Source organism: Trichosurus vulpecula, chromosome 9 (assembly GCF_011100635.1).
Source record: "Trichosurus vulpecula isolate mTriVul1 chromosome 9, mTriVul1.pri, whole genome shotgun sequence".
Taxonomy (NCBI): domain Eukaryota; kingdom Metazoa; phylum Chordata; class Mammalia; order Diprotodontia; family Phalangeridae; genus Trichosurus; species Trichosurus vulpecula.
Window position 1 is genome coordinate 124,051,115 of NC_050581.1, and position 21,431 is coordinate 124,072,545.

At 37.6% G+C, this 21,431-nt stretch overlaps 1 protein-coding gene across 1 annotated transcript in view; it reads right to left on the minus strand.

Annotated features, from left to right (window-relative positions):
• Positions 1-20,614, minus strand: part of SFMBT1 (Scm like with four mbt domains 1) — an 83,047-nt gene extending 62,433 nt beyond the window's left edge. The window contains exons 1-3 of the mRNA XM_036737436.1: positions 20,463-20,614; positions 4,347-4,441; positions 1,440-1,680 (exon numbers count right to left, since the gene is read on the minus strand). Coding sequence (XP_036593331.1) covers positions 1,440-1,680; positions 4,347-4,441; positions 20,463-20,490 — 364 coding nt within the window. The 5' untranslated portion in view covers positions 20,491-20,614. The remainder of the gene's footprint in view (positions 1-1,439; positions 1,681-4,346; positions 4,442-20,462) is intronic.
• Between the last annotated feature and the right edge of the window lie 817 nt (positions 20,615-21,431).

Consider the following 21,431-nt stretch of genomic DNA (forward strand, 5'->3'; position numbering starts at 1 on the left):
ATTAAAAAAATAAAATAGTAAAACTTTTTTTTTAAAGTGGAAGGTTTGAGGAGGGATAAAAAGTTTTGGTAGAGCCACTATGGGGAGCACGATAGTACTAAGTATAAAAGGACTGCTTAGCAGCATTTATAACACAATCGAGATTGTGAAACATCAACTTGAAGCAGACTCAGTCATAACAATTGTGTCATTTTCTCCACCTCCAGCACACACGTAGGAGCAAAGGTAGCAAATGGTAGCAGTGATCCAAGGCTGACGCTTGGTGGGGCACAAATGGCAATATGATAAGGGGGCTTGGGATTCAAGAGAAAGCCATGTAGATTTGAATTGGTTCACAAAGGGGTCAAGATGGGGCAAAAAAGGGAGAAAGTGGCTAGTGCCTGAGAGATGGCCTAGGAGAGAACTGAGAGAAATGTTGGAACTTGGTGACCATCAAGATGCAAAAGATGAAATAGGGAAAACTAAATCCTCTAGAATATAGCAAGAACTCAGTATTTATTGAACATACTCAGTCAAAAGAATGATAATGCCCTAAATTTTAAAGTTAAGTACTAGAACTATCTAATTCATCTTGTATTTATACTTCTAATTTTAATGTTGTATGCTTCAATTTCTTCCTCCAAGTGAAGTGGTGCTCCCATATTTACTTGCAAATAACACCATTTAGATTGGAATCACAGATCTAAAACTGGAAGAGATATTAGAAGACATCTATCCCAACCCCTTCACTTTACAGATAAGGAAGTGGTAGTGGGCATACATAAACATTACTATGTTTACACTGGGTAATCTCATCTATGCCAATAATACCCCAAAATCAGGAAGTAAAGAAAGAAGCTTTTGGGACACCTAAACAGATACATCACCAAGCTCATATGCTAAACATGAATTTTTCTTATAAGTATTTTCTTATAAGAGAACAGTTTGAGGTCTTCACTCAAAACCTACTATTCAATCTTATTATACAGTTTTAGCAAGATAAGCTATTTGGTTTAGAAAACATAAAAGCAGCAAATTAGATTAGAAGCATCAAATCATAAGGGAAGAAGGAACTAAGATATCATAGCCATGAAGGCTACAAGAATCACAAAACAAAACACATGAAGCCCCAAAGCATGGCTATAGAGGGTCATTAGGGTAGGGGCAAAGTGCCCCAGAGGCACTCACTACATTACTGAAGGATACAATTGATATTCAAAATTATGACCCTGAGAAAAGATTAAATTGCATTCAACACCCCCTATACGTAATAAAGCAAGGAAGAAGATAATACATTTTAGAAATATTTTCATTCAAAATGGTTTTTAAAAAGAAAATGTTGTGGTCTTTCAACATTCATTTATTTGGAAAACTTTTAACCAGACTTGAGGTTCTAGTGGTCCTTGATAGCCACAATTTTTGCTATAGTACTCTTCATCCTACAGGAAATTTTCTATTACCTTCAGGTACTTTGAGAATCTTCTTATTCTGCTCACACCAGCCGATGGGGTGTAAATCAGCTGTCCTGATGTCACACCAGAAATCTGCTTTTCGGTCCTCTCCATAGCCATCGTAACGCAACAAGAGTAACTGTCCACATGTAGTAATGATAGTAGCAACCCAGTAAGTTTCATGGTCAGATTTTACAGCAACCTCTAGTTTCATGCCAGGGGCAAATCCATTCTGAAGACTTGTGTCCACCTGAATGACAAAACTCAATAACCACCAGACCATCTATGGCATATAAAATATTCTTATGGACAATATTTCTTATTCAAAGAAAGTCTTTAGATATATAAGCCCTAAATAAAATTTTCTTTAATACAGAACAAAAATAAAAATTCTACCATTATGTAAGTAGACCAAAGCAAGAATGGCAATACTCTCAGAACAAAGAAATAAAATGGTTTACCCACAGAAGCATATGGTTACAGAACTCTTGTTTCTACTGAGGATGTAAATAGATCACTAAATTTTTATGGAGCTTGTGACTTTCTAGAAGTGTCTTGTATTACTCAACATGTGAAGGATTTGTGCCTCAGGTTCAGAGAACTTAAGACATTTGCCCATGGTTACTCAGCTAGTAAGCAGAGAGGAGGAATATAAAGCCATAATTCCCTAATACCAAGTCCAGTATACTCTCCACTACTCCATGTTACTTCTATCTCTTCATATTTAGATAAAAATATAGAAGAATCATAGTATGAATTCCCTACATAAGATTTGTAGAAGTAAAAAGAAATTTAGGAGTTATCTTCAAACCACTGAAAAGAAATTTCTTAAAAGTCCAATGTTGGCTAATTGTAAAGGTTTAAAAAGCAGAACCAAAATTATCTACTGATGAATTTCCAAAGACAGGTAATATGTATTCCATATGATTTGTACTATAAAGAAGTCAGGTACAAGAAGATATATTCCCTTCACACACCTGGATTAAGTTAATTCCAAATTCAGTTATGGAAAAGCAAAGCTCTCTATGGCCAATTTATCTTTCAAGAAAGAAACAGAAAGACTCAGTAATAAATTGTACCAGATAATGAAATCATTAAGGTAATTTGAACAAAATTGTAAGGTTCTGATTTTCTTAGCACATTACTCATTGGTTTTGAATTTAAGATTCTTCCAAAAATCAAATGTTAGCTAGAACTAGGTGAATACAGAGGAAGTCCTAATAGCTAGACAAACTGTTAAATTTTTTATTTTGTTCAATAAATTTTTAAAATTTATACCATAATTTGACTTCATCAAATATTGTTAGAAATGAATCATTAGCTGAGAAAAACCTTTCTGTCATATAGGTATTTCTCATGTGTTTGTAATGCATTTGAATATTCTATGTAAGCATATAAGAAAAAGACTATACTAAAAGCTTTTTATTTGCTTATTTCATGAGCCCAACTGGTTAAAATTAGTACAAATACAAATAGCCACTAGGGGGCTCTACTGTTTTATTAACTGATGAGACAAAAACATTAAAGATAATTAAAATCATATCTGCACTTGGAATATGAAATTTTAATCAGAAAATTCCAAAATGGATATGCATGAACCAGCTATAAAAATCAAAGAAGGGCAATTCTGCATGAAAATATATTTTTAAAAAAGATTTCAGTCTGTAAAAATAAAGACTAAAAGATGATATAATAAAAACTTATAAAAACATGGTACAGACAATATAGTCACTGCTTTGTTCATCAAATCCCAGCATATCAGAAAAAAACACTATTAGCCCCTTCCTATAAGAGAATGTTTGTTGTTTTTTAAAAAAATAGAACTTATTACTTTAAGAAGATATTAAGGATGAACAGACTAATAAAAGGATCTATGGATTCTTACCCTTTTTGTTTCATGCATCCACCTGGCAGTCTGGTAAATGAGGTCTAATAACCCCCTCTCAGCATAATGTTTTAAAATGTATAAATTAAAATAGGATTATAAAACAATTATATTAAAATAGCTATCATATTTTTAAAAACAAGTTTGCAGACCTCAAGTTTACAACTCTTGGGTTAGACATATTCATGAGTAATTAATCTAAGTTATACAGATATATGCCTAAACATCTGAGGTTAATGTCATGTGATTCTCCTTTAATGATACATTTAACAGGCAAATGGCCATAAGAACCATTGGTATGACTAAACATGATAGCTATAATGTTCTTACTGTAATAAGAGCAATCAAATGTCTCCTATTAATGAGAGAAAGGACAATGAACTGTCTGACTGTTGGAAACTGGTTCCCTACCATCTCCCCATCATTGCCACCTGAAGGGTTGCTGTCCCCAGGGAAGAGAATAAAAGAAACACTAGCCCAAGATCCAACAAGGACTCCTGAGAAAGGGTTGGAGTAGTGGAAACAGATACACGCTCAAGAGTCAGAGGACCTCAGTACAAATCCCAGCTTGGAAGCTCAAAAGCTGAGTGACATCAAGCAAGCCACTTTACCCCTCCTGGCTTCAATAACTCGTCTGCAAAATGAGGGAGATAAAGCAGATGATCTCTAAAGTCTAAGCTTGCTCTAAGTCCTGTGATACTGTGGCACGCTATAAACTTGATCATTTCAAACGAATATATAAGAATGTTACAATTTTGTTCATTTTATCCATAGGCTTCTGAACAGAATGCTACAGGGATTTTAACATACGTAAAAGGTTACTGAGTCAATTAACTAACCTGACAAGAATTAGGGCACAGATTAACAACTACCTGAAAAGATTATTATAGCCATTTTTAATAAAGTACGCACACTTAGAGAGTTTATCCTGCTCTAACTTACAGAAATTTCAATTCTTCTAAAGACTTATACATGAATTCAAGGGGAAAAGGACAGAAAGAAAAAATCAAGAAAATAAAGAGATGACTTACATGCTTAAAAGACCCATGCGGAGCTGCTATGGATCCTGTATCTTCTAGATATTCATCCCAGTTAAATTCCACTTCCTCCACACCAGATCCAGCATCTAGAATGCAGCAATAAGGTGAAGTTCTCATTTTCTGTTAATCAACAAGCATTTAGTAAGCATACCTGCTATGTACCAGGCATTATGCTAAGCAGTGGCAATACAAAGAAAGAACAGTCCCTGATCTTAAGAATCTCACAGTCTACAGGTGAAGACATCATGCAAACAACTATGTACAAACAATATATACACAAGATAAACTGAAGAGCATCTTGGAGGGAAGGCACTAATACGAAAGAGGACTGAAAAAGGCTTCTTGCAGAAAACAGAACTTTAACAGAGACTGGAAAGAAGCCAGAAAGTAGAGATGAATGAGGAGAGAATTTCAGACATGAGTACCCATAAAAATGTGCAGAGCTGGTGTTTCAGAAAACAAGGAGACCAGTTTCACTGGATAGCAGGGTACATGAAGAGGAGTAAAGTATAAGAAGACTGGGAAGTTGGGAAGGGGCCAGCTTATGAGGGGCTTTAAATGCCAAAAAAAAAATGGTTTGATATCTAATCCTAAAGATAATAGGGAGTCACTTGAGTTGATCAAGTAAGTAGATGACAAGGTCAGATCTGCATTGAAAAAAAAAAAGATCACTGATGGCTGAGAGAAGGATAGATTGGAGTGGGGAGAGCCTTGAGGGAAGAAGACCAACCAGTAGGCTATTACAATAGTCCAAGTGTGAGGTGATGAGAACCTTCACCATGGTAGTGGTGGCTATCACAGGAGAAAAGAGGCTGTATACAAGATATGTTAGGAAAGTAAACAACAGGACTTGGCATTTAGTTAAATGTGGGGGGGGGGGGGGGAATGTCACAACTCACAGCTCACTGTGAGTGACGAGTAGAGAATAACACCTAGGCCACAAGTCTAGGTGAATGGAAGGATAGTGACACTCTACACAGAAACAGGAAAGTCAGGAAGAGGAATGGGTGGAAGGGATAAGAAAAGGACTTTTAAGTGGAAGTAATGGAGTTACTTTCATTTCCTATTTGCAATAGCCTCTCTTTAAGTCTCCCCACTTCCATTCTCTCCCTCTCCCTATCTATCCTTTATACTACCGACAGAATAATCTTAAACATATATCCAGGTGTGTCTCTCATCTACTCAAAAACTTTCAGCAGCCCCCTACTGACAATGATTTAAATTCAAGCCTTTCCACAATCTGTTGCTACCCTGCCATTTTTAGCCTTGTTTTATACTCCTCCCATCACTGGATTCTACTCTCTATCCAAACTGGACTATTTCCTGCCCCCATGAATGAGCAATGCTCTCTCCTCACCCCACCCCCACCACTATGCTTTCAATTCTAATGTCATCAACATGCTCCTTACTCAAGCCATGGATGCCACCTCCTTCAGTCTCCTCTTCCCTTTGGTTGAAGGGGTTGGGAGGGTGGAATGGAATACTAATTTTCCAAAGCCTTCCTTTATGGAAGGCAGAAATTGGACTTCCAGCTCATTTCACTTTCCATTTGCAGCTATGAATGGTTTCAATGAGTACTCCCCAATGTCTGTCATCCCCACACCCCCACTTTTCAACTTCCTTTTCTGTGTTGTCGTCTCCCATTAAATTGTAGGATCCTTGAGGGAAGGTACAATCTTCCTTTTTCATGTTTATATCCCTGTGTTTACCACAGTCCTTGACACACAATAGGAGTTTAATATTTATTGAACTGATCACAACATTTCCTATGCATAAAATGCCTTCCCTTCCCCTTCATTTCTTATTTATTTTTAAGGCAAGCTGGCAAAAGTTTATTGTTCCACTTTACAGCAGGCAAGAGTTCTTAGGGAAACTGCAATCTATAAGGGGACACAATTATATCTTATACAGGGCATTTTGGAGGAAACATGTCAAGTGTCTTGATTAGTTGTTTTGGGGTGGGATTAGGGAGTGGTTAAGGAGTGGTTAAGGAGTGACTAGGTTTTTTGTGAGATTTTTCTATTTTTAGTTTACAGCACTTGGTTCTACATAAGGTTTTCTTCCCTCCCCCCATCAAGATAGCATGGAATCCGATACATCTTCTATGTATAACACACTAGTCAAGTTGTGAAGAAGAATTATGACCAATGGAATGAATCAAGAGAAAGAGGAAACAGAACCAAAAAAAAAAAAAACCCAAAACAAAAACAAAAGAGAAAAACAAGGGGAAAAAAAGGCAAGCATAAAGTGTGCCTCAATCTGCATTCAGATTCCACAGTTCTTTCTCTAGATGTAGATAGCATTCTCCATAGTGAGTCCTTTGGAGTTGTCTTTGCACCTTGTATTGCTGAGAAGAGCAGAGTCTGTCAGGATTAGTCGTCATAGAATCCATATATCTGTGGTTGTGTATAATGTTCTCCTGGTTCTGCTCCTCTCACTCAGCATTGTATCATGTAGGTTTTTCCAGGTTGTTATAAAGTCCATATCATCCCCATTTCTTATAGCACAGTTGTATTCCATTACTTTCATATACCACAACTCGTTCAGCCATTCCCCAATTGATGGGCATCTCCCTGATTTCCAATTCTTTGCTATTACAAAAATTGCCGCTATAAATATTTTTGTACATATGGGTCCTTTTCCCACTTGTGTTATCTCTTTGGGATACAGCCCTATAAGTGGTATTGCTGTGTCAAAGGGTATGAACATTTTTATAACTCTTTGGGCATAGTTCCAAATTGCTCTCCAGAATGGCTGGATCAGTTCAGCACTCCACCAGCAATGCATCAATCTTCCAATTTTCCCACATCCTCTCCAACATTTACCATTTTCCTGTTTTGTCACGTTAGCCAATCTGACAGGAGAGATGTGGTACCTAAGAGTTGTTTTTATTTGCACTTCTCTAATCAGCAGTGATTTAGAGCATTTTTTCATATGCCTATAGATCTCTTTAATTTCTTCCTCTGAAAACTGCCTGTTCATGTCCTTTGACCATTTCTCAATTGGGGAATGACTTGTATTCCTATAAATTTGGCTCAGTTCCCTGTATATTTTAGAGATGAGGCCTCTATCAGAGACACTGGTTGTAAAGATTTTCTCCCAATTTTCTGCTTCCCTCCTAATCCTTTGTTGCATTGGCTTTTTTTATACAAAAACATTTCAATTTAACATAATCAAATTATCCATTTTGCACTTTGTAATGCTCTCTATCTCTTGTTGTGTCATGAATTCTTTTCTTTTCCATAAATTTGATAGGTAAACTATTCCTTGCTCTCCCAAACTGCTTATAGTATCAGCCTTTATTCCTAAATCACGAACCCATTTTTACTTTATTTTTGGTATATGGTGTAAGATATTGGTCTATGCCCAGTTTCTGCCCTACCATTTTCCAATTTTCCCAGCAGTTTTTGTGAACTAGTGATTCTTAGCCCAGAAGTTGGATTCTTGGGGTTTATCAAAGAGTAGATTGCTATAGTCGTTGACTTCTCCATCCTCCCCTTCATCTCATGTTAATTTCCAACTTATCTTTTAAATATCTAGCAAATAACGCTTCCTCTAGGAAGCCTTCCCTGATCACACTGGTCAGTTGTTATGTTCCTCTTCACACCTTAGACTGAATTTTGTTCTTTAACTAACACAGTTATATAGAGATATATAGATGTAGATATACAGATACACACACATATACGTATACAGATATATATATATGTAAAATGGAATAAATATTATGTCATATAAATATATGTGCACTGGTATCTTATTCCTGCCCCATCTGCATTATAGTTCAAGTTCAGGAACTATCAGCTAAACTTTTTGGCAGTGCCTATTACAGTGCACATATACAAGAACCAGAGCTTGAAGGGACCTCCTACTTTATCTAGTTCAATTCTTCCATTTAATAGATGGGAAAACTGAGAGCCACAGAAGTTGTGACTTTCCTAAGGTTACACAGGTAGTAGATGAGAGAGATACCATTAAAACTTGGTACTTTTTGCTATGGCACCTACGTGGCACAGTAGACAAGAGTGTCAGGCTGGAGTCAGGAAGACTTGAGTTCCAATCCAACCTCAGACATTTCCTAGCTGAGTGACCTTGGACAACTTACTTCACCTCTACTGGCCTCAGTTTCCTCTTAGGTAATAACATCATCTACTTCCTAAGGTTGTTGTGAGGATTAAATGAGATAACAGTTGTAAACAAAATAACTAAAGATGCCTAATATAGTTCCTGGCATATAGTAAGCACTATATAAATGTTACCTATATTATTACTATTATTATTTTTATATCATCCAATGTCATTCCCCTGTACCATGCAATTTCTCTGATGTATTTAAAACTAGACTCTATTTATAAGAATTCAATTTGTATGAAAATTTTCAGAAATACATCTTTAGCACAAAAGACAGTATACCAGTAATGATAAACCTATGATTCCTTGAGTTCCACTCATTCCATTTCCAACTATTTTGATCAACCTCAGTTTGAACCGAGAGAAACTACTGGCTGAATTCTATTAAGTGATTGATTTGATTGAAATAAGACCTAACAAATCATTTCAGATTTCTTTCACATCCTAACTCCCATTTTGAATTTAAAATTATAGTATAACATCTCAATTTAGCCAAAGTGGGTATTTTATAGTGAGGTATCTCTGATAACTTTCTGGAAAGAATACCGGATTTGGAGTCAAAGAAGTCCTGGCTTTGGCACTTTCTACCTGTGCAACCTTGGGCAAGTCCTTTAAGCTACCTATACCTCAATGTGCTTAACTGTAAAATGAGGAAGTCAGACTCGATGACAACTGAGGTGCCTTTTGCCTCGAATATCATCCTGTAATTACATATAATTATACTATATTAAAATATCAAGACCACAGGGTCCCGTTAAATTAAGTACACAAACAAAACAACCAAGTTCAATTTTAAAAACACATAGAAAAGACAGTAGATGAATACACTAGCGTAGCTTGTTCTTTATAAAATTAACAATGAATCCCAAGGAAAATAAAGAGTACATTTTTAACTATACAGAGGATAAAAGGAGAATCACAATCAATACACTCTCATTCCACTGCAGTTACCAGCAGGGGCGGTCACACACTTGATCTCCTCTATCTCCACTATGTGTTTCATGCTGCATATTACATTATTCTGAAAAGAAGCCTATGGGTATCACCAGACTGCCAAAGGGATTCATAATGAAAAATAGGTAAGAATGTTTGGACTAGGATCATAAAGAACTCCTGTCTTCACCCCATTGTCCCTGCTGACCTCCACCCCTGGAATACTCTAACCCCATTGAACACCACTAATTTATGAATGCACTGAATTTTCCCAATTAGAATGTCAGCCCCTGAAGGGAAAAAGAGTCTCACTTTTTATATTTGGCATATAGTAGGTGCTTAGTAAATGTCTGCTGATTGCTTGACCGAGAAGTGATAATGGATGGAGAAAGCACTGAACAGCATCATTCTTAGTTTGATCCTTTTTGTCTTAGCCAAGGAACATGGCCTTTGGATCAGCAAGTACAAAATAAAAATGGTTAGTAGTGAACTGAAATAAGGCGATGAGGGGCCAAGATGGCAGCTGAAAAGCAGGGACTTGGGTGAGCTCCCAATCAGGTCCCTCCAAAAAACTATAAAAAATGGCTCTGCAAAAATTCTAGAACTGCAGAACCCACAAAATAGCAGAGGGAAGCAGGAATCTAGCTCAGGACAGCCTGGATGGTCGCTGGATGAGGTCTATTGTGCATGGACCAGAGGGGAGTGGAACTCAGCGTGGTTGGTGGCAGGACCAACCAGACCAGCAGCAGGCTGGAACAGGCCCTAGCACCCTGAATCAGTGAGCTGTGGCAGTTACCAGACTTCTTAACCCACAAACACAAAAGACAACAGAGAAGGTTAGCGGGAAAAGCTGCGGGGGGACAGAGTTCAAGGTTCGGCCACTGCCCCAGGAGCAGTGGGGGAGGTGCAGCTACAGAACTACAGGTGCAGTTGCTTCTGGCTCCAGGCCCACATGGTGGGAGGAATTAAGTGGTGGATCAGAGCAGCAGTGCACAGCCTGCTTAAGATTTGCGTCAGGTCTGGGTTGGTGGTTCTTGAGGAAGGAGCGCTGGTGTGGAAGAGCTGGCTGTATAGAAATAGCTCTGAAATCAACAGCACATTCCCTCAAGCTTGGAACAAAGTACCCTTTGCTCTACAAGCAGTCATACCCTGACAAAAAACTCAAGGGTCAAGTACGTTGGCTGGGAACATGGCCAGGCAGCAAAAACACACTCAGATTCAGTCTCAGACTTTGGAATCTTTCTTTGGTGACAAAGAAGACCAAAACATACAGCCAGAAGAAGTCAACAAAGTCAAAGAGTCTACATCAAAAGCCTCCAAGAAAAACATGAACTGGTCTCAGGCCATGGAAGAGCTCAAAAAGGATTTGGAAAAGCAAGTTAGAGGAGTAGAGGAAAAATTGGGAAGAGAAATGAGAAGGATGCGAGAAAACCATGAAAAACAAGTCAATGACTTGCTAAAGGAGACCCAAAAAAATACTGAAAAATATATTGAAGAAAACAACACTTTAAAAAATAGACTAACTCAAATGGCAAAAGAGATCCAAAAAGCCAATGAAGAGAAGAATGCCTTGAAAGGCAGAATTAGCCAAATGGAAAAGGAGGTCCAAAACACCACTGAAGAAAATACTACCTTAAAAATGAGATTGGAACAAGTGGAAGCTAGTGACTTGATGAGAAATCAAGATATTATAAAACAGAACAAAAGGAATGAAAAAGTGGAACACAATGTGAAATATCTCATTGGAAAAACCACTGACCTGGAAAATAGACCCAAGAGAGATTATTTAAAAATTATTGGACTACCTGAAAGCCATGATCAAAAAAAGAGCCTAGATATCATCTTTTAAGAAATTATCAAGGAGAACTGCCCTGATATTCTAGAGCCACAGGGCAAAGTAGAAATTGAAAGAATCCACAGATCACCTCCTCAAATAGATCCCAAAAAGAAAACTCCTAGGAACATGTCACCAAATTCCAGAGCTCCCAGATCAAGGAGAAAATACTGCAAGCAGCCAGAAATAAACAATTTGAGTATTGTGGATAAACAATCAGGATAACACAGGATCTGGCAGCTTCCATATTAAGGGACCAAAGGGCTTAGAATACAATATTCCGGAGGTCAATGGAGCTAGGATTAAAACCAAGAATCACCTACCCAGCAAAACTGAGTATCATGCTCCAAGGCAAAATATGCACTTTCAATAAAATAGAGGACTTTCAAGCTTCCTCAGTGAAAAGACCAGAGCTGAATAGAAAATATGACTTTCAAACACAAGAATCAAGAGAAGCATGAAAAGGTAAACAAGAAAGAGAAATCATTAGGGACTTACTAAAGTTGAACTGTTTTGTTTACTTTCCTACATGGAAAGATGACATGTATGATTCATGAGACCTCAATATCATAGTAGCTGAAAGGAATATGCATATAGATAGATAGATAGATAGATAGATAGATAGATAGATAGATATGTGTGTATACATATATATACATATGTGTGTGTCTATGTATGTATATATGTAGGTGTGTATATATATACATATGTATATACGTATACACACACATATACACACACACATACACACACACACACATAGAGGGCACAGGGTGAGTTGAATATGAAGGGATGATATTTAAAAAAATAAAATCAAATTAAGGGATAAGAGAGGAATATATTGAGAGAGGGAGAAAGGGAGAGATAGAATGGGGTAAATTATCTCGCATAAAAGTGGCAAGAAAAAGCGGTTCTCTAGGAAGGGAAGAGGGGGCAGGTGAGGAGGAATGAGTAAATCTTGCTCTCATCAGATCTGACCTGAGGAGGGAATACCATATACACTCAATTGGGTATCTTACCCCACAGGAAAGAAAGAGGAAGAAGATAAAAAAGGGGGGACGATAGAAGGGAGGGCAGGTGGGGGGAGGAGGTAATCAAAAACAAACACTTTCGAAAAGGGACAGGGTCAAGAGAGAAAATTCAATAAAGGGGGATAGGTTAGGAAGGAGCAAAACAAAGTTAATCTTTCACAACATGAGTATAGTGGAAGGGTTTTACATAATGATATGCATGTGGCCTATGTTGAATTGCTTGCCTTCTTAGGGAAGGTGGGTGGGGAGGGAAGAGGGGAGAGAATTTGGAACTCAAAGTTTTAAAAACAGATGTTCAAAAACAACAACAAAGAAAAATGTTTTTGCATGCAACTAGGAAATAAGATACACAGGAAATGGGGCCTAGAAATTTATCTTGCCCTATAAGAGAAGAAGGGAAAGGAGAATGGGAGGGGAGTGGGGTGACAGATGGGAGGGCTGACTGGGGAATGGTGCAACCAGAATATATGCCATCTTGGAGTGGGTGGGAGGGTAGAAATGGGGAGAAAATTTGTAATTCAAACTCTTGTGAGAATCAATGCTGAAAACTAAATATATTAAATAAATTAAATAAAAAAATTCAAAAAAAATAAGGAGATGAGGGTAGGTCAACTATTTATCACATAAAGGCTTGGCAGAAATGATGGCTAATTGGACAGCAGTGGTCTTTCAAAGATGACAAGCAGTATATGAGGCCTGAAGGACAAATGATATTTGAAACAAAAAGCAGTGAAGCCATCATACTTTTGCCTGGACTCCAAATTTTGAGAAAATCCTAGAATGTATAATTAATAGTATGGTGTGTGAGCATTTAGAAAAGGAATCAGTGATCCCTAAAGCACAATATGGCTTCATGAAGACTAGCTCATTGGAGGGGGCATTAGCCTGGTTGGGGACATTAGCCTGGTAGATATGGGGAACGTAGTAGAAGTAGTTTACATAAATGTGAATAAAATTCATGACAATTCAATTCAATAAACACATATTAAGTATCTGCTATATGTACAGCACTATATTAACCAATGAGAATACAAAGAACAAAAATGAAAGTCATAATATTCCTGGCTCTCAAGAAGTTTATATGTTAGTTGGGAATAAAACATGTAAAGAGATAAATCTAAGATTAATAGGAAGTACACTAAATACTAAGGAGTAAATGTGTGTGTGTGTGTGTGTGTGTGTGTGTATCTTTAATTTAAAAAAAAAAACCAAGGGCATCAGTAAATAATTTAGGTAGGAGTCAAAACCTAAGCTGGGACTAGAAGAAAGTCAGGAGATTCTAAGAGGTAGAAATAAGAGGAAGAAGAATACTCTAGGCACAGAAATCTATGAGAGGAGTTCAGAAACAGCAATAAGGGCAGCAACATAGTGTGTATACACAAGGGAGTAACTGTTAAACAATTCTAGAAATATAGGCAGTCTGTAAAATTCACTCCATTTTATGGCCCTTTCTCAATCCCCACCAAGATGATAGTTTGAGAGTATATACCTGACTCCAGCTTTTGGACAGTCTAATCAAGGGTTCTTTACCTGGGGTACATAAGCTTGGGGAGTTTTTTTGTTGTTTTTTTTTTAGATTTTCCTAACTTTATTTCAATAAAATTGGTTTCCTTTGTAATCTTATGTATTTCCTTTATGCATTTTAAAACATTCTTCTAAGAAGTGGCAAATCACACAAAAAAGTTTAAGAACCCATGGTCTACTTCTATCGCAGTATCTTCATTTTAAAGTGGCAAGCTTATTGGAGTAAGACTCAAAAGACCTAGACTTAAAAGCTGTGTGATTTGGGATAAATCATTTAACATTCTGAGGTCTCATTTTCTTGGTCTGTAAAATGGGAACAATGGCTCCTTCAAGAACTGTTACACTTGTACCCTCTGACTGGAGGGCAGAGCCATGGGTTCCAAGAACTCCACCAAAGGAGGGGACCCACAACAGTCTTCTCCCAATTTTGTACCAGCTACATTACTTTTGAACTTCTTTGGACTTCTTCATAATGTTGACACCCAGACAGGTTCTCCTTGTCTGTTAGTATGTGACCCTTCTTCATCCATCCCCCTCTCTTCCCCATCCCCAAGTCCCCTGGCTTTTCTGCTTTATGTGCAGTCTTCACAAATTAGATAGTAAGCCCCTTGAAGACAGACACTATCTTTTTATTTGTATCCTCACTGCTTAGCACAGTACTCAGCACTCAGTAGGCACTTGATAAATGTATACTGGTTATTTCAAGAATCAAATAAGAGAAGAGTTGTGAAAATGGTGACTTTCTGGATTTTATCACTTAAATATTACATATCATAATTACTGGCATCTATTTCACACTGTATCAAACTAAGTAAGTTCCCTGCAAAGTATAGCTTTAGCCACATCAAACAAATAATGCAGGCAACATCTGGTGCATTAATATTTTAAGATATACCACATTATAGTGGTAGCTGACAGAGTATGCAGCTGTCATTTTTGCTGAACAATTTTTCTTTATCACAATGGGCTGAGGAATTCTTATGTTCCAAGAGATGAGAGGCGGCAAAATCAGGAAACAATTGCCATCTTTTAAAAAGGCATAAATAAGGTTTGTTTTGAAAATACAGTATAAAACAACCGAAAAACATGTGATACCTCTTTATTATAAATATCTCTTATGTTATCAACATTACCTGAAGTTCATTATAAAGAGGTCTAAGTACACAGTACAGCAATTTCTAGGACTAGCTGGAAAGTTCTCTATCTTCAAGATCCAAAACTAAAACTGGCAGGATATTTGAAATGTCCTTGTAATTTTAAACCCCTCAAGAAAACCAATGAGTTCTACACATTTCCCCACACCATCTCCCAGCTATTCTTTCCTTACTTTTCTGCAAAGTAGGTTTTATTAACTGCAGGGATTTTATAGATTGGCCTCATACTAATCTATTATCTACAGAGGTACTGCTGAAATTAGTCCTACCCAATTTTTAATTATACCTAATTAAATATTTGGAAACTCGCTATTTGCATAATTCAAGAAACTCCGAGTTACAGTGTTATCATTAGAGTATCTCAAAGCTGGAACTCTATACATTTAATTAGAAAGGGATCCAATGAAAGAGAATCCTAGATTGTGAGCGCATTAAAAAACGCCTCTATTCTACCTTCCTATTTTCAGGGGGATGGACATACTTCAACTATACTAAGGCAATCCCTGATAAATGAAAATATATTTCAAAAAGTCACCAGCTTTTAAAATACCTAGTAATTTATCTCCAACTGTCTTAATTTTTAGTAGGTTTGTAGGCTCAATGCCTTATAAATTGTTTTTACCAAAAAGTAGATGTATCAATAGTTAAACAATAAATATGCATTCTAAGGCAAGTCCTCTTGTCTTAAAGTAGCTGCTATTTACTTCTTTCTCATGATTCATTCCATTGGTCAAAATTCTTCTCCACGACTTGACTAGAGCATAAATTAATTCAATGCGAAGTTATACATGACAGTTATATGAGACTTCATGCCGTCTTGGGGAGGGAGGGGGGAAGGAGGGGAGAAAAACTGGAACTCAAAACTATGTAGAACTGTGTGTGGTAAACTAAAAATAAATAAAACACCTTTAAAAAAAATGTGCATACCCTTTGACCCAGCAATACCACTTCTAGGGGGAAAGGGACCTGTATGTACAAAAATATTTATAGCAGTACTTTTGGTGGTAGCAAAGAATTGGAAATCAAGGAGATGTCCATCAATTGGGGAATGGTTAAATAAGTTGTGGTATAATGGAATACTATTGTGCTATAAGAAATGGGGAAGATACAGACTTTATAATAACCTGGAAAGAACTACATGATACGATGCTGAGTGAGAGGAGCAGAACCAGGAGAACATTGTACACAACCACAGACATATCAATTCTACGATGACTGACTGACAGACTTGGCTCTTCTCAGCAATATAAGGTTCAAAGACAGCCCCAAATGTCTCATGATGGAAAGAGCTATCTACATCCAGAAAAAGAACTATGGAGTCTGAATGCAGATTGTAGGAAACTATCTGCTCTCTTTTTTTCCCTCTATATCTTTTTGTTTTTGGTTTTGTTTCTTCTTTCTCATTATTCACTCCATTGATCATGGTTCTTCTTTACAACTTGACTATTGTGTAAATATGTTCAATGAGAAGGTATATGTAGAGCATATATCAGATTCCATACCGTCTTGGGGGGAGCGGGGAGGGGAAGGAGGGGAAGAAAATTTGGAACTCAAAAGCCTGTGGAATTGAGTGTTGTAAACTAAAAATTAAAAAAAAAAATTCTAAAAAAAAAAAAAAAGTAGCTGCTATTTAGAGGGTTATGAAATGTTTTTGGATGCCATGAGAGGCCTGAAATAGAAGCGAGAAGACCTGGGTTCTAAGCTTAGATCAGAAGCATTAACTTGCTCTGTAAGACTACTCTGCCTCAGTTACAAAGTATTATTACCAACTACCCATTATTACTGTTTCTAAAAACTGCAAGTACTATCCCTACAGAAACATGTTGTCTATAATGAAACTGAATAAACACATTAACATACAGTTGGAGGGGGAAAAAGGTTCATTTCACAATTGGTTTAACTCATCTGATAGTTGAAAAAAATAGGCTAAAAAAAAACTACTCTTGTCATGAACATCTGGACAAAAAGCAAAATCTTTAAATCTTTGAATTTCATGTTCAAGTGAGTAAGATACATTCGAAATCCATTTCTACTGAATACAATAAAAAACAAAGTATATTTCATATGAAAATACAGGTCTCCGCAACATGCTTCCCCTAAGATAACTGCAACTTCTCATTCATTTATTAAGCATTTATTAAACACCTATAATGGAACAGGTGCAGAAATTAAACCATTCCTGCTCACATTCTATTGGGAGGAACAATATGTACACAGAAAATTAAATACAAAATACATACAAATCAATTTCCAGAGGGAAAACATTGGCAAACAAGAGGATCAAGCTCTGCTTCTTCAAGGAGGTAACACTTGAGCTGAGCTTTGAAGAAAGATTAAAAAGTAGTGGGTGATGAGAGAAGACTGTATTCAAAGGATGGGGATCAGCCTGTGCAAAGGCACAAAGAACAGCAAGGAGATCAGTGTGACTGGAACACAGAATGCAATAAAGTGATTAATATGTAATAAGCCTAGAAATGTAGGCTGGAGTCAGAAAGTTAAAGGCTTTAAAAGTCAAACAGAAGAGTTTGTTTTTTAACCTAGAGGCATTGGGAATTTCTTTATCAGGAAAGCAACACGACCAAACTGGGGTTTTAGGAATATCACTCTGGCATCTTGGTAGAGAATGAATTGGAGAGGGGAGAGAGACTGTAGTAGAAAGGGAGTGGGAGAAAAAAGGTGGTTTAGATGCATCAGGAAAGAAGAAGTTTGGAACAGATGGTAAAAGAAGGTGATAGAAAATCACTCTTAATCTTCACTCTCAAATTCTCTGCAGCATTAACAGAAACACAGTTGATCACTCTCTCCTCCCTGATACTCTCTTCTCTCCAGATTTTCAGGAAACCATTCTTTCCTGTTCTGTTCCTATCCATCTGAATACTCCTTGTCAGTTTCCTTTGATGGTTTCTCTTCCAGGTCATGCCTTCTAGCCATCAGTGTCCTGCAGGGTTTTGCCCCAGTTCTCCCTCTACACTATTTCACTGGGTGATCTAAACTCCCATGGATTTAATTACCAACTCTGTGATGATGATTCTCAAATCTATCTATCCTGCCCTAGTCTACCTCCAATTCTGCATCTCCAATTGTCTTTCAGACATCTACAAATGGATATCCAGTATATATCTTAAACTCAGCAAGTCAAAGAGGACTTTATCTTTCCCGCTAAATGCACCCCTTCTCCTATCATAATAGAGAGCACCACCATTCTCTCACTCCCTCAGGCTCTCAACCAAGGTGTCAGCATGCACTCTTCTCTATCTCTCCCTCCATATCCACTCTTGTCAATCTGCCCTTTACTGCCCTCTCAAATATGACCCTTTCTCTTCTGACACTGGAGTAGGCCCTCATCACCTCATGCCTGGAGCATGCAAGAGCAAGCTGCTGGTGAGTTTGCCCAAATCAACTCCAATCAACTCTCCATTCAGCAACCAAAGTGAGACAAACTGCGTCTGATCATGCCACCCTTCCCCTCACACCTTACTCAAAAAACTCCAGTGGCTTCCTATTGCCTCCAGGATACAATACAAAATGCTCTGTCTGACATTCAAAGCCTTTCATAACCTAGCCCCCTCCTACCTTTCTAGTCTTCTTATACCTTACTCCCTGACACATACTCTTCAATCCAGTAAGACTGGCCTTCTGGCGGTACACCACAAACAAGACACTACATCTCTCAGCCATGGGTATTTTCTCTGGCTGTTGCCCATTCTTGCAACACTCTCCTTCCTCAACTCCATTTGACTTCCCTGTCTTAAGTCCCAATCAAAATCCCGTTTTTTTACAGGAAGCCTTTTCTAATCCCTCTTAACTCTAGTGCTTTCTCTCTGTTAACTACTTCGTTTATCCTTTACATAGCTCACTTTGTATATTGTTAGTTTTAGCCTCCATTAGACTGTGAGCTCCTTGAGGACAGGCACTGTCTTTTGCCTCTTTTTGTATCCTCAGCATTTAACACAGTGCCTGGCACATAGTAGGAGCCTGATAAATATATGCAATGGTTGGTTTAATGAACTATATCAGGGAAGGAGTGGCATGCAGCAACGAAAGCATACTTAACTTCACATAACACCTATAGTAGCCCCAGTCAGCACATTGTATGACTTCTCATTGGTGATATATAGCACAAAACAGAAGTAATGAAGGTAAATGGGGTGGGAGTGATTCAAGGATGAAATCTGGAAAGCCACAGACAATAAGGCAAGGAAGATACAAGGATAAAGAACATTATAAAGCTGAACTAGTTAACTAAAAGTCACGACTTTGAAGGCAAACGGTGAGGCCAGAACATGAATGATGGCACAAGAAAGAAGGGAGAGAGAAAAAAGTAACTTGGAGATTAAAGCAGACAACAGGTTTAGGATGGGTAAAATATAGTGAGAGATTGAAGACAGGAGGTTATGGTCAGACAAGGAATTTCAGTTATCAATAATGGAGGTGCAAGACTTGTGGGTGATGAGATTAAATGTTTGTAACTGCAGAAATGACAATAAACTCATGGAAAGCGAGAAAACTGAATTATAACTCAATTATAAGAGTAAGGGATGGAGAAGAAAGAAACACCAAACTCCATGAGAAAAGAGAAAGATTGACTTGGGGGTGAGAGAGAAGAGCCACCAGGACTTAAATATGGCATTATATTTGAATGAAATGACTCTTAATGAAGGAAAAGGTACTAAGTGATGGTTGTAGTCAAGAAAGTGTAGAAGTGGAGGAGCAAGAAGCATGCCTATGCTGAGATGGAATGAAGGGGTATATCATGGAAATTAAGTAGAATAAGGAACTGAGAGGTTAGAGTATCCAAGAAAACATCACTATGAGTCTTGAAATACCCTAGCGTGAGGGCAGGAGTTGGGGAAGACTGTGAACCAGACACTGAATCCACTGAGGAAGGAATAACTGGACTTACTGTCACTAGCTGAAAGACGACAAAAAACAGGCATTCTAACTAACTGGTTTAACTATATCATGGAAGACTCATAACTAAAACCAACATTAAAAACCTGTTAAAGAGTCTCATAACCACTTCAGACTGATTTGAAAAGTACTGGAGTTTAATTGGCAGAGCTAATTCAATTCAAACCCAGGTCTCTTGACTTCAATTGAAGGGCTCTTTCCACTACACGCTGATTTGTATTATTTTTTATAGAGCAAAAAGGGAAAATATGGTAAAATGACACACTTGCTATAGGCTAACTTGCTCTTATGCCCAAAAGATTTTCTTTTCCCAGAGGAAAAACAAATATGATGCCTATAAAGTTTAACTTATTTCCATTACATAGCTGTTTCCATTGTACAGGTTTATTTTGCCATTTGCCTTAAAATTACTAAGAATTAAAAGCATAGTTCTACCATACTGTTCTGACTCTTTTTAACAACTTCACCACGTTGTACTATAATCATATGCCAAAAGAAAGGGAGGAAAATTACACTGCACTATCTAGGCTCTACCTGATCATAAATGTTACCAAGAGAAAGCACTTTAATAGAATATTGATACTAATACCTGTGTCAAGCTGCTGTTCTCCGTTCATTTCCACAGCACCCAGACTATCTCCCTCAGACACAGGGACAGAAATTGTAAGACGCAGTCACCATCTGATGCTAATCGTCAACCCTCTAGCTTCTGGTCAGCAGATATCCATTTAAGTGAGAATGCTGAAAAACAAAAAGATTTAAACAAGGTGACATCCCAAATCTGCTTTATCAGATACCAACGAAAAAGCATTTAATAAGCTCCTACTACGCACCAAGAAATTCTAGGTATTGGGAATACAAAGATAAAAATGAAACAGACCCTTCTCTTCAGGGAGCTTACATTCTACTGTAAGAGATCACAAACACAATATACACACATATATACACACACACATTATATATACACATATCTATACATATCCATTCACATGTATTAAGCTTTAATTGCTTAAAATTACATGGAGACTTTTGAAACACCATATATATATACATACACACATATATGCATGTGTGCATATATACATACTAGTGTATATACAGAATATGTAAAAAATAAATCTGAGTTAGTGAGCAAGGGCAAAAGCAGTGGGGGGGGGGGGGGGGGGGTTGGGGTGAGATAAGAAAGAGCATCCTGTAGACAATGGTATCAGAACTACATGATGAGATGGGAAATTCAATATGGTGGTTGGACAGAGTATGTTCTAAGCATGAGGGGCAGCCAATGCAAAGGCACAGAGATAGAGCCAAAACATACCACAGGTTACCAAGGTTAGAAGGACAGGATATAAACAGGTTTTTTTTGTATCATCTAGGGGTGGGGGCCCCTCAGGGCAATTGGGGTTAAGTGACTTGCCCAAGGTCACACAGCTAGTACATGTGTCAAGTGTCTGAGGCCGGATTTGAGCTCAGGTCCTCCTGACTCCAGGGCCAGTGCTCTACTCACTGCGCCACCTAGCTGCCCCTTATAAACAGTTTTAAAACAGAAATCTCGGTGAGA